Source organism: Corvus hawaiiensis, chromosome 14, assembly GCF_020740725.1.
Source record: "Corvus hawaiiensis isolate bCorHaw1 chromosome 14, bCorHaw1.pri.cur, whole genome shotgun sequence".
NCBI lineage: Eukaryota > Metazoa > Chordata > Aves > Passeriformes > Corvidae > Corvus > Corvus hawaiiensis.
This window is the reverse complement of record NC_063226.1, coordinates 1100203-1113878: the sequence shown is the minus strand read 5'-3', so window position 1 is coordinate 1113878 and position 13676 is coordinate 1100203. Positions and strand designations below refer to the sequence as shown.

At 53.9% G+C, this 13676-nt stretch overlaps 1 protein-coding gene across 3 annotated transcripts in view; it reads right to left on the bottom strand.

Moving 5' to 3' along the window:
- PCDH19 (protocadherin 19) overlaps window positions 1–12556 on the bottom strand; it is a 58179-nt gene extending 45623 nt beyond the window's left edge. For all 3 annotated transcript variants that reach the window (XM_048318731.1, XM_048318732.1, XM_048318733.1), the window contains exons 1-2: window positions 10407–12556; window positions 7099–7426 (exon numbers count right to left, since the gene is read on the bottom strand). In XM_048318731.1, coding sequence (XP_048174688.1) covers window positions 7099–7426; window positions 10407–12547 — 2469 coding nt within the window. In that variant the 5' untranslated portion in view covers window positions 12548–12556. The remainder of the gene's footprint in view (window positions 1–7098; window positions 7427–10406) is intronic.
- Window positions 12557–13676: the final 1120 nt, after the last annotated feature.

The following is a 13676-nucleotide window of genomic DNA, read 5'->3' as shown; positions in this document are numbered from 1 at the left end:
AATTGGGAGCTGCCAACAGCCTCAGCATCCCTTTGCCAAGCCCTGGGTGATGCTGTCCTGGGGACAGCGGGACTGGAACTGTGGGGTGCTCCAGGGGACAAGTCCCAGCACAGTCCTGCCAGGGCAGCACTGCCTGCAGAGCACCCCACCATTGCCAATTCTGAGCACACTCTAATTTAAATTATAATTACACTTGTAAGTACACAGATTACAACTATTTATGCTACAAATAAGACCATTCTGTATTTTTAATTAACGGAAGATGATCGGAACTCAACTATAGCCTCTACTGGGAACAATATCTAATACTTTATTGAAGGAAGGCCATGCCCAGCCCCACAAACGGCCTGGCAGGAGACAGGGAGTGGGCAGGGCTGGGGGTCCCACCCATCCAAGCCCGCACACAAGAGCAGGAGCCGCTGCCAGAGCAGGCAAGAGGCCGGGAGAGAGGGCTGCCAGGAGAGATGGAGGGCTCGTCCCTGGAGAGCCTGCAGGCAGAGCCTGGGGATGGAAGCAGGCAGGGCACAATGGGTGGGACGGGCTCTGCCCTTGCTGGCTGATGGGAATTTAGGAAAGACCGGAGCAGGGCACCCTCAGTGAGGGCAGGAGCCCAAGGACCTGGAAGGGCACCTGGCTGAGGAGCTTCTCTGGCTCAAAGCCCTCAGGAGGGACTTCAGGAAATGGCAGCTGGAAAATACAGCTCTTCCACCCAGCCAAGCAGATGCACACGAGGTTATTCAAAGGCTACTGCACTTGGCCTCAATGATGCCTCTGCATGAGCATGTGCTATATGTAAAGGACACGAGAGGGAGAAACCACAGAGTTCAAACTACTCAACACAACACAAATCACTTGGAAACTGCTGTAAGAAAGCCCATAAAGTACCATACAAGAGTACCCTTTTGATGAAATTTTTAAAAAAACTTACTAGAAATCTTTCCCAATTTAAAAGAAAATTCTTATCTGCCATGTAAATATAGTTGCAAAAGCTTTTTTTATAGACTTCACGAGTTATGCATTAGAAATATGCATCAGAAATTCAAATTTTCCAAGAGGAAATATTTAAGGAACCTACCAACCCAAACCATTCTATGATTCTATGAAAACAAGAGGAGCCTCTCCACTTCCAGTAAAAGCAAACCATAAAACCCAAAGCAGTAGCATAAAAACGAATGAGATGTATCTGATTATATGACATACTGTATACTCACTTACATAATTAGGTGCAGTATGTAATAATTGTACACACACTCTTTGTGTGCATAGGGACACAAGCGTGAGCCTGGCAGTATTAGGTTAATGTTTCAACTTTATGATCTTAGAGGTCTTTCCCAACCTAAATGATTCATGATTCTGTAGTGGATCACAAATACAAGATATAATATACAGTATGTAATCTGTGACCGTGAGATCACATCCACGGGAGCACTCAGGCCTTGCTGTTAAACACAAGCAGCTACTGCCACACCAGCCCTAATCCTCCATGGACCCTTGGAGCAAACCCCTTTGGTCCCTCCCGACCAGGACCCTACCCGTTGGAAAGCCCAAAGAGCCGCCAGGATGGGGAGGCAGCCCCAAATCACCAATACAAAACATATGCTGTTCACTGGGGAACTTGGCAATGTTCAGCTCTTAGTTGCACTCAATCTTAAATGCTTTTTCCAACCTAAATGATTTGATGATTTTAGGAAAAGCCAAAGAGTGTTGAACTGAGGGCTTGCCTAAGACCCAGGGAGCGTGGCATGGTTAAACATGAATGGGAGCTGGCATATTTATCTCTGTTGCAAGGTATTCAAGTGAATTTCTCCATACAACAGCTTGGAGCGATTACATTAAGAGATGTATAATTTGGTTAGGCTGACCTTAGAATGGAATAAAGAGCTGCTGATTTCCATAATGTCAGCCTCCAACGCTCAGAGAGGTCAGGCAACCTACAGCGATACACGAAACACTTTGGGAGTAGTTAAGCTGAGCGATCTGCTGGGATTTGGAGTGAGCAGGGACAGCAGACGGGGAGGTTTGGGGGCCCCACCCCATAAACTCTGGTCCCTGGCAATGCAGAGCGATGCTGGCTGCCCAGGCGGGGACCAGGAGCTGCCCCAGGGAGGGGATAACCAGTGGATGTCTAAAGCTGAGAGCATGGCTCCTGTTCGGGGGGTTCCTGCCGGATGGAGGCTGGGGCTGGCTCCCAGACAGGGCTGCTCAGGCACGGCAAGGCGCGAGCTGAGCCCTGACCTGCGCTTACCCGTCGTGGTGCGCATCACGTTGCAGGCACAAAAAAGTGCTGAGTTACAGTGACCTCCCAAGGAGAAAACAAGACTGGCAACGCTGGCTGCGAAGTCAGCCTTCCCGCTAGTCAAACATCATCTCTGATAATGCTTTAATTACTATCCCTCCTGAAAATAAGCCTTATTTCATCAGCCTGACCTGTCTCAACACTGCAAACTTTCTCTGGGTTGGAAATCATCTCCTTTTTTTCCTTTTTCCCCTGCTCTGTACACAGCATTACTCAGAAGCAAGCCAAATCCCTTCCAATTATATATCATGACGTTTCCCCAGCGCTGCACTAAAGCAAGGCCCTTCACTTCTAAATGGCGTGGTTTATAACAAATTGTCTGTTTTACCAGACAGAAACTGATTTCCTCAAACCCAGCATATTAAAGTGAGTACATTCATTCTGGTTGTAACACACAAAATGTGATTATAAGAGACACTTTGGGGGCTTTTTAAGGCTAGCGGAGAAGAGGAGGATAAGCTGGAGGGGAAGAAAGAATTGACAAGTAGAGAAATGACAGAGAAAGAGAAACAGCCACGCTGATTTCATTTCTTACAAAACAAAAATCTTTGTGTGTTGTAGAAATGTGCTTTAGTTAACACCGCCAGATAGCCAGAGCAAAAGCTGCTGGTGCTGCCTGAAACGAAAATTGCTCTATTGTGCTTAGAAAACCATTTCCCACAGTGAGGAGAACGCTTTCCAGGTAGCACAAAGCAGATCTGAAACCAACAGGGCCTTATCCTGCAACTGTTGCTCCCTCAAATAATCCCTGCAGCCACGAGGAGCCCAAACTAAATCAGTGTGAGTGAGGATTATGTGGGAGTGTATCAAGGTTGGGGGATTAGACCAGGATTATCACTAAAACCAGTAATTCCCCATCTTACTGATGGTGACCATCAGCTCGGGAGGCAGCAGATCGCCACGGCCCCCCCGGTGCCAGACACGGCTCTGGGAGCTGTTGGGTGTGCGGGTCCGCAGAGGACTCGGGTCCTGCTGGATCAGAGGCTGCTCCACCTTGAACTGCTTCTCCAGTGGGCCCTACCAAAGCAGCACCAGAGCAAGACCACGCCTGATCCACACCCTGCTTACAGCGTAATGTCACTGCTGCCACTTCCCAACGCTGTCACAGCAGAGCCATCCCCGACCCCCAGACAGAGTCACTGAAGAACGTCCGTGCTAATTCCACCTCGGGACATCCAGCCTCTCAAAGAGGGCTCTCCTGCTCCCATGTCACACCCCCTCGCCTCTCACATGCCAGGTCCTGCCTGGGACTGGCCAGCACTGGGTGGCCCCAGGGGAGACCCGGGGGCAGAGTGAGCTGCTGTCCTCAGGGTATGTTTCCCATCCTGGAGCAGCAAGCGAACATCACTTCCCAAAGTAGTGCAAATCTGGGATGTAAAACTGCCTCTGAAACACAGATACAGCCATCACACGCATACTGCTTACTTTTAAACTGTCAAGTCAAAATCCAGGCATGTAAGTGTTACCCAAGGGTGGCTACTCTACATGCAAGTCATGTCCCTTGGATCCTAAAAGGCTCAGCATTCAGACCACTTTCCACACCACCCCAATGCAACACGCATTTTTATCAAGGAAGCTGCCTAATGGCTCCTATTAATTTTGATTTTTAATCTCCTGGTACAACTTCCAGCAATATACATGCAAAACCTGACAACAAGCCCTTTCGGTTTCAAAGCTGACTTCTCCTCCAGCTCAGAAGGAAGATAAAAAGGAGCCCTTGGCAGCAGCAAAGCCTCTGAGCAGCAATGCCCTCACAGCTCCAACATGTCCCACTCTCCCTGCTGCAAAACAAGTCCAAACGGGGGCCAAGCCTCCCGCTGTCAGCCACGATCACCAGAGCTGCTCACAAACGCGTTTTGCCATCGCTGCCTACAGCCACAAGGATGCTGAGAGGCTGTGGGCAGGCATCCCCAAGTGGTACCCAGGCATCCATGAGACCACTGAATCCCAGCAGGGCCAGAACACCCCAGGATATCCCCCACTGCCTCCCCGATGCTCTCTTGGCAGTCATGCCCTGAGACAAGCAGAGCTGGCAGCCAAGCCCGGCCCCACCCAAAGGGAAAAGCTTTTTAAGGGTGGTCTCAAACTTCTTTTGCACCCTCAGAGCAGGGTTGCAGCCCCCACAGACACCACTCTTTAATCCCTTCCAGATCACCAGGGAAAGATGGGAAGCACCAACAAACCCAATTATTCCCAGCCCCGAGACCTGCCACCGCACTAGAAGAAACATTTCCTGAAGCTCCACAAACAAGCCATCCTTGGGGACTTTTATTTCAAGGCTCCTGACTGTTAAAGTAAATGAGGCTCACGTTAAAGACCAGCTACATCACAAACCCACCGCTGCTGGGGCAGCGTGTGTCTGCAGAGGCAATCGTTTACCTCCAGCCACAACCATCATATGCCAAGTGACATTGCCAGAGACACATTTACCTCGTATTTTATCTGTTATCAACCGATGCTTTGCCTTCCCATCAGGAAAAGTCACTCCTAGGTGGAGCAGCAGTGATATCTCCCCGATGCTGACACCTCATAAAGCCTCCCAGGGGAAACAACGGAGGCTTCATCACTGGAGGCAATTCAAACCAGCCCAGACAAAGTGCCACTGGAAGCACTGCAGGGAATGGTTTGGCTCTGTAAACTCTGGGCAGGAACTGTGTTTATTAAATCCTCACCACCTGGAGGTGTACCAATAGCACCCTGCACAGCCACAGCACCACACCACAGCGCCTGCTCGGGCAGCGATGGGCTACAGGGGGTACAGGGCTGCCATGCCCCTCCACAGAAACAACTTCTGTGGAGTTCTGTGTCACCCTGTGTGCCAGGACAGGGCTGTCACTCCAGCAACAATGAACCTCCTCACTCGCAGGGGTCACTGGGATTTTTAGAAGCCAGTAGAACCCACACCACCAGTGAGATAGCTTTGCCTGCAACAGCTGGAAGCGTAACACTGGGGCTCTGCCAAAAAACATAGACATTCCCACCCTAAACCAAACTTCCAAACAGCTTCCAGTTGGGACTTCTCACCCCATACGCTGACCCTGCCCTTTTGTCCAAAAGCACCTGCAGAGAGTGAGCAGACCCCCACCAGGACATGTTTCTCTCGCACAAGAGCAGCCGGTCCCCTGGCAGGACAGGCGAGCTGCTGCTGCCCTCCTGTCAGCTCCCGGGGCTGCTGGGGGAAAACGTTCCACTGACACTCTGCTCACTCAAGAGACAAACTTCTTTCTCCAGGCAAGGCACCAGCTCTTCACAGTGCATCTCACCTGCACAAGTGATGGAAAAATGGGGCGAGTTGGAGCCACAGGGATAAACAAGCATCCCTGTGGCATCTCCCTCACAAGAGGGTGAACAAGGCAGGGAAATCTCTGGAGGGCACATTCTGTGAGACCCCAGCCCAGCTGTGGTATCAAAGAGAAGCACAGGCAGCACTGCCTTCTGCCTGCAGCTGCCTGTTAACTTTATCAGCTGAGTTATGATGTTCCTGATGGTCCTTCCATCCTCCCTGGCACCAGAGACCTCCCACTGCCGGCATGCACTTCTGGATAGTGCCAGCATGTGATGGATTTTGTGACTGGTGGCAGTGAATCACAGGCTGACAGGATGCTCCACTGCTCCAGTGCCCATAGCAAGGCACCAGCCAGAGATGCACTCCAGAATCCTCTCCAAAGGACACCGCTCCAGGAAGACAGGAATTCCTCAGGGACCACTGCCCACAGCATGCCAAGAGCAATGGTCACTCATAGAGGCCACCACTGGTACACGACCTCTCGGAGCTGGTTCTGCCTCAGTGGAAGTTAAACACCAGCGTTCAGTGAGCATTCTGCCAATACAACCACAGCAGGACCAGGCCCCCGGCACCAGCCCTCTCCAGCAGCCCTGCAGAGGGCCAGGCTCAGCTCTCTGCAGCACCAGGATGAATCTGAAGCAGCTCCACTGCCTTCAGCAGCAGCATTTTGCATTTACACCAGCACACTGAACACAAAACAGAGTGAGCCATAAATATTTCAGCTGCTTTTTCAGCTTTGTTATTCTGTTCAAAGCAGAAAACATGACAAACCTTTGATTGTTTTGCTTAATACCAAACAATAATTCAAAGAGAGACAAACAAGCAACATTAAATGATGCCTGTGATGTACAGGAAAGCTGAAGAATTAGAAGAAACTGATGAGGATGGTGTGGATGAGAGCGGCCCCTTTCCCTGCCTTTGGCAGGTACCACACATCCCTCCCATGCCAGCCAGGGTCCTGCCCAGTGAAGGCACAGCACCGGGCCAGGCGTGCAAGTGGTCACAATGGAGCATCCTGCGCTGTCTGCATCCCCAGCACAGCCAGCTGCCTCCAGAGAAACAGCCACCCACATCACTTTCAACAACCTTTTAAAAAAACTTCTATGAAGGCAAGTGTCTCCTCCCTTGAGCACCGCCACACTCAGAATCCACCTGCAGAGCCGCCACCTCCAGCCTCCCACACAGGCAGAGGCAGCCTGGCCTGGCCCATCCCCACCTGGGCACTTCGGAGGGTCTCTGCAGTGTCTGGGGATGAAACATTCCCCCATGGCCACACGTCAGGGCTGCCCCAGAACCCACAGGTGAGTGCCTGCTGCTCCCTCCTGCCCACCCTCCATCACTGCCTCCCCCTGGGGCATCCAGCACACGGAAGTGTGCTCTGTCCAGCACACAGAAGCCACCAGTGCCTGTTTGCTCAGCACCCCATTTTGGCAGTGCCGACACCAACAGACCGGCACACAGTCCAGCACAAACCCACCCCCGACGCTGCGGGGCACGGAGTGCTGCCCGCACTCACCTCCGGCAGCGGCATCCCGTTGATGATGAGGTCGGGCTGCTGGGGGCTCTGCCCGGTGAAGGTGTGGTGGTAAATGTGGTTGGAGCCGGCGTTCCTGTTGTTCTGGCTCTCCACGTTGAGGAAGGTGCTCTCGGAGCGCCGGCAGCCCAGCGGCAGGGTCTGCTGGTGGTAGTCGAAGTAGTTGAGGGAGGAAGTGAGAGAGGAGCAGCTCACAACGTTCATTTTATCCGTCTCCTCCACGTCCCGCGGCACCAGGCGGATATCATTCTTGCTGATTTTCTTCTTCTTGCTTGATTTCTTTTGATGCCCATAGGAGTACTCTGCGATTCTGGGGGACAGAGGGAAAATGAGAAGCTGAGAGCATCCTAAACCCTGCCCCGCTAAATACCCATGCAGAAACCCAGAGGGCTTGGCCCCCATCTCCATGTAGGCTTCTTAGTCATGCACATTACATCATGTTTTGGGTCTGGTGGCACGACACGGTCTTCAGCTTATTTTCATATGTATAATGTTTTCAGGTCAAATATGTAAAAAAAATGGGAAGAAGAATGCTTCTGTTTTGATCTAGTGTATGAAATTGCTGATATTTAGTTACTAGAAGTAAAGTCCAGCCTGCAGAAGAGAAAAATGGAGATGGTAAAATCCATGAACTGAAAAGGGTACCTGCATTCATTTCCATGCATAATAAGGATTTTTAAAGTGATTTAATTTGGTCCCCATAATGAAAATTCAAAACAAATAGCAAATTTTTTTCCCAGTTCATTTTCCAAAGCAATAAATAAAGCAGACCCAGAAGCAGTCCTAGCTGGCAAGCTCAATTCTCTCACACTCCAAAGGCTGTTTGTTTATTAATGCTTTATCTAAATTGCTGGTGTTTTGACTGTCTCTTGATCATACCTGATCTTTTCTCCAATTGAATTCCATTCCTCCCTCACCCTGACACACACATCCCCTTCTACTGGGAAATGCTTTCACCTTCTAGAAATCAGAGAACAACAACCGTGTGTTTTGCAAAGAAAAATGATCCTTTTTGACCTTTTTTTTACTGCAAGCTTGTTTTTCTCTGCCTTTCCTTCCCTCTTCGTTTCCCACCTGCCAAAAGAATCAACTGATGAAGTGCCTTGTTTGTCTTCTGCAAAACACCGGAGGAAAAAAGTTACTGCAAAACACCACCCAAGCAAATAACAACAAATTATTTGCACCTTGCATTAGTTGGGTCTGCTCAGCTCAGAGTGACTATGGCTCATCTTCCCACAGTGAGCACAACAGTCCCTGCCATGAATTTGTACATGCACAGCACTGGGCAGCTCAGTATTTCCTAGGGAAGCACATCAAATGCTACGCACAGTCAGAAATACACATTTGGAAGTCAGGATTTTGCTCCTCTTCTTGTTATGATAACAGCATTTAAAAAAAAAAAAAAAAAAAGAAAGAAAAAAATCCAATAGCTGCAACAGAAATAATGGGATGAATAAATAATACAGTTTATCTGGAAAGGCAAATATTGGACAAATATTCTTGTTCCAGAAAGCTAATTGCCTGAGAATGAAAATGCCACAAAGTCGAACAGCCCTCATATGTGCCTCATAAATTAACACATTTTTTGAAGACTCTCCAGCAGCTCTTGTGAAGAATCTCTAAAACAAGGCACTGCGAAGCCTAAAGGCATGGGGAGAGGGTGCCCCATGGTCACTGCTGCTGCTGAGCCTGCCTGGTGCTTCCTCACCTCTGCAGCTGACTTCTGCTCAGACACACACTGGTAACAGCCCGAGCACCCCCTGAGTGTGCAAATAAATCAGAGGAAGGCAGGGATTTCTGTTGTGCCAACAATCTATATGCTGCTGACTCGTCTAACAATGCTTGATGAAGCTTTAATTGTTTTGTTTACCTAAATGTTTAAGTTTGGCAATGCGAGAGCCCAATTATTTCCTGCAGGCATTCATTTTGCTGTCCTTTCTCTATTGACCAATTATTTAATTAAACCGCACTTCATTAATCCCTAAGCCGTCACAGTAAACCCAGGGCTTACACGTATGTGAGAAGCTGTTAGGGGCACCACCACAACATGATTTTTATCCATTCAGGTCCTATCCTCTTTTAATGGGCCGAGCTGGCAAGAAATCTGGTCTATGAGCTTTCACTTGAAGCTAGACATCCCATAATACAGCACAGACCGACCTTTATTTGCAGATGATTTTTCCCCCATCGAGCAAAAAGGCTTATATACGCACTTTACGCTGTGAAAACGGGGTACAATGCCCCAACTCTCCGGCATAATTTCTGCGTAAATAAAACTTTAAAGACCGCACATCCCCCCCGCGCCGCTGAATTGCCAGGGGCGAGCGTGCGTTTCCAAGGTAGAGCAAAATTAATTTCCATCCCTCCTCTCTGAAACGACTCGGTGCCGAAGGAATGGAGAAGTCATGGCTATTTCACTAGTAACAGGATTAAACCATTTATGAGGCATTGCAGCTGCTCTTTTATGGCATCTGATTGATATTCATGTGTGGTTAGCATTTGTCTCCTAACTTGTGTAACACAGAGAATAGTAAAAGAGAGACAATAATCGCCAGGCTGTTACATATTCAGGGGACTGGATTTCCCCTATCAGCCTTTCAGTGGCTCCAGGCGCGGGGCTGACCTCCCCTCCGGCATTTCGGACCCTGGAGCACTCACCCAGCCAGGGCAAAATGACACAGCGCTGCAAAAATCCTCCCTCGCCCCATCTCTCCAGCCCAGCCAGCCATGCCTGCTGCTGGAGCTGCGCATCGGGGGCGGCCGGGCGGTTTTGCCACTGTTCCATGCAGTTGGCCCCACGGCTGGCCGTGGCGAGGAGCCGCAGCGGGCACACAATAGCTCCTTTGAACGGCGAGCGAGGGCTTAGGGATGCCACCGCGCCGCTCGCACCGTCTGCTGCGGGGATGCTGCGGTGGCTGGGGGGCTTTCCCCCCTCGCCAGCCCGGGGAGCTGTGCTGGGGACGGGGGGCTGCCCACGGGAGCCAGCCATGCCCTCATAAAACCGTTCTCCTGTGATGGAGCACGGAAAATCAGGGATGCTGCAACAGATTGTCAAGCCGCACTATTAAGTCGATTCGTTACTCGGCGGGGATTTCTGCTCTCCTCACAGAGAACAATTTCTTAAAGCTTTGCAAGAAATTTCCTTACAGGGACAGGAACCTCACTGTCGTTCCTGAGGCAAACCCACCCCTCTTCACCACCCCCAGGTATACAGCAGCAAATGCAAAAGTAACTGCGATGGCAAAAATCAAAGCAGACCCGCAGGTGCACATAAACAAAGGTCTCTTTACCTGCAGTTGTAGGTCCTGATTTCCTTGTTATCCCTTTTGCACTTGACTGCCACAAAGATCATGGTGACAAAAAGAATGGCTGCAATAGACCCCAGGGCAATAATGAAAATCAAGGAGAGGTTAACAGATCCTATGGACTCCTGGGCATCCAGGGCTGGAGACAGGTATATCAAAATCAAGGCAGAAGCCGAGAGAGATGTTTTCCCATGGTCATGAGCCACCACGATGAGCTCATAGGCTGTTTTGGCGTTCTCCCCGAAGGCTCTGGTGGTCCTTATTTCTCCATTGACCTGGTCGATCTCAAAAAATCCTCTGTCTCCTTCCACCATTTCATAGGAAAGTCTGCCATTTTCACCCTCATCATAGTCATCTGCCTTGACCACTGTCACCAAGTAGCCAACCCCCGCGTTCCTGGGGATGTACACCTCCGCCGTCCCGTTGACCAGCGGCGGGGCCGTGATCACGGGCGTGTTGTCGTTGACATCCAGGACGATCACCCTGACAGTGGCATTGCTCTGCAGAGAGGGATTACCCCCATCTTTTGCCAAGACCTTGAACTCAAAGGCCTTGGTCTGTTCATGATTGAAGGACCTCAAAGCATAGATATCTCCAGAGTTGGGGTTGATGGAGACATAGGTGAAAACAGGCATGTCCCTGACTTGGGAGGGCACAATCTGGTAGGACACGCTGCCATTGAGGCCCAGGTCAGGGTCTCTGGCTGAGACTGAGAGGAGGTAGGCCCCTGGGGTGTTGTTCTCCTGCACGATGACTTGGTAATAGGGTTTGGAGAAGTGGGGATGGTTGTCATTCTCATCGGTGATCTTGACGGTGAAGGACTTGGTGGCCTGCAGGGAAGGGATGCCATTGTCCCTGGCCTGGAGGGTGAGGTTGTACTGGTCCCTCTGCTCCCGGTCCAGCCGCCCATCCACCAGGATGGTGGAGAAGCTCTCGTACTCCTGGAGTCGAAAAGGCACATTGCCCAGGAGCTTGCACTGCACCCGCCCGTTGGCCCCGGAGTCGCGATCCGAGACCCGCACCAGGGCGATGACGTACCCCGGCGGGGCGTTCTCGCTCACCTCCACCAGCTCACTGTTGACAGAGAGCAGGTTGATGACGGGCGGGTTGTCATTGGCATCCTGGACACTAATGGTCACTTTGCAATGGGCAGGGATGGAGTTAGGCCCCAAGTCCTTGGCCTGCACGTCCAGCTCATAGACGTGACCCTCCTCATAGTCAATGGCACCGCTCACCGTGATGAGGCCACTCTGGGGGTCGATTTGGAAGAGCTCCCGGGCCCGCTCAGAGACGTAGCTGTGGAAAGAGTAGAGGACCTGGCCGTTGGTGCCCTCGTCCGGGTCAGAGGCATTGAGGCGGATGACCGGTGTCCCCGGTGGGGCATTTTCAGGCACGCTGACGGTGTAGGCTGGCTCCTCAAAGAGCGGGTTGTTGTCATTGGAGTCGATGACGCGGATGCTGAGCTCAACTGTGCCAAAGTTGGGCGGGTCACCACCATCCAGCGCTGTGATCACGTAGCTGTAGTGGGACTGGGTCTCACGGTCCAGGCTCTTCTCCACCACCAGCTCAGCAAAACGGGACCCATCACCCCGTGTCTTGGTCTCCAGACCAAAGAGGTCATTGGGGGTGATCTCATAGCTCTGCACACCAAAGCTGCCCGAGTCCGGGTCATAGGCACTCTCCAGTGGCACCCGGGTGCCAGGGCTGGCCGTCTCCGAGATCTCCAACTCGATTTGGTCGGTGGGGAAGCTGGGCGCATTGTCGTTTAGGTCCTTGATCTCCAGCTTGATCACGCAGATCTCCATGGAGCTGGACATCACCTCCAGCGAGATGACACACTTGGGGCTCTGTCGGCATAGCAGGTCCCTGTCGATCTTCTGCTTGGTCACCAGCAGCCCGGACCCGGGGCTGATGTCCACCAAGTGGGGGGCCGAGTTGGAGACCACCCGGAAGGCGGCAGGCTGCCGGGGGTCCAGCACGAAACCGGCGTCCCGGGCGTCCTTGGCGACGTTGGCGATCACCGTGCCGGCCCGCTGCTCCTCCTCCACCGAGTACTTGAGGTTGACGAGGGCCCCGGCGCCGGCCCACAGCAAGGCGGCCCCCAGCAGCGCCGGGAGAGCCCCCATCGCCGCGCCGCCCCCTCCGCCCGCCGCGCCGCGCCCCGACGGCCGCCGGCCGCGCGCCTCAGGGGCCCGCCGCGCTCATGCGGGCAGCGCCCGCCGGGCTGCCCCGGCGGCGGGCGGGCGGGTGCGGGCACCGGAGCCGCGGTCCCCCGCGCACACGCCAACGCCGTCCGCTCAGGCGCTCCGTGCCGGCGGCGCCGCGGAAGAGCCGGGCATGGCGAGCGGGTGCGGGAGCAGAGGCGGGGTGCTGAGCCAAGCGGTGCCGAAGCGAGAGGAGCCGCGCCGAGCCGCGCCGAGCCGAGCCCGCTCCCGCCGGCGCTCGCTGCGGCGGCCGCACGCCACTGCCCGCAGTCCGGAGCGCCGGCGGGCGGCGCGGGGGCGGGCGGCGCGGGGGCGGGCGGCGCCGAGCTGCGACCAATGGGCGCTCGGGGGCGGGACCGCCGCGCCGCGCCGCCGCCAATGGGATCGCGCTGCCGGCTGGGGGCGGGGCCGGGGCGGGGCCGGCGGGGCGGGGCGGCGCGGACGGGAGCGGAACCGCGCGGAGCGGAGCGGGACGGGAGGCACCGGACTCGCTGCCCAAGCCGGGAGCTCGGTGTCCCGGCTGTCCCTGCTCCCCCTGCTGCCCCGCGCCGCTGCCCGGGAGCTGCGGACGGAGCGGTGTTTTGGCTCCGCGGCCGCGGTCACCGGCGGTTGCTTCTTTAGCAGGTGCGCACTGGGCGGCGGCGGCGGATCCTCGCGGGCAGCGCGGGGACCACCGGGTCCCGTGGAGCGCCCCAAGTCTGTTCAGTGGAGACTGAACCCTCTGGGGCAGGAGGACCCCGCCCCGCCGGGCAGCGTTCCCGGGAGCCGGCGAGGGGCCCGGGACCGCCCAGCTCCTCAGGGAGGCTCCAGCCCCGCGGCGCTCGCTGCACCCTGCGGATCCCTGGAGGAGGCACCGCGGTACCGTCTCCTCCTGACAGTGAAATAAAGCGTCCCTGGTGCGTGTGCCGTGCCTTACCTCCTGTCTCCGCGCGCCGTACGCGGGGTCCCGGGGGCTCTGTACAGGGGCCCAGGGAAGGTGTCACCGGGAGGGGGGGACGGCGCGGCGCCGACGGGTCGCGGCCCGGAAACCTCCCAACACGCGCTTAAAGTG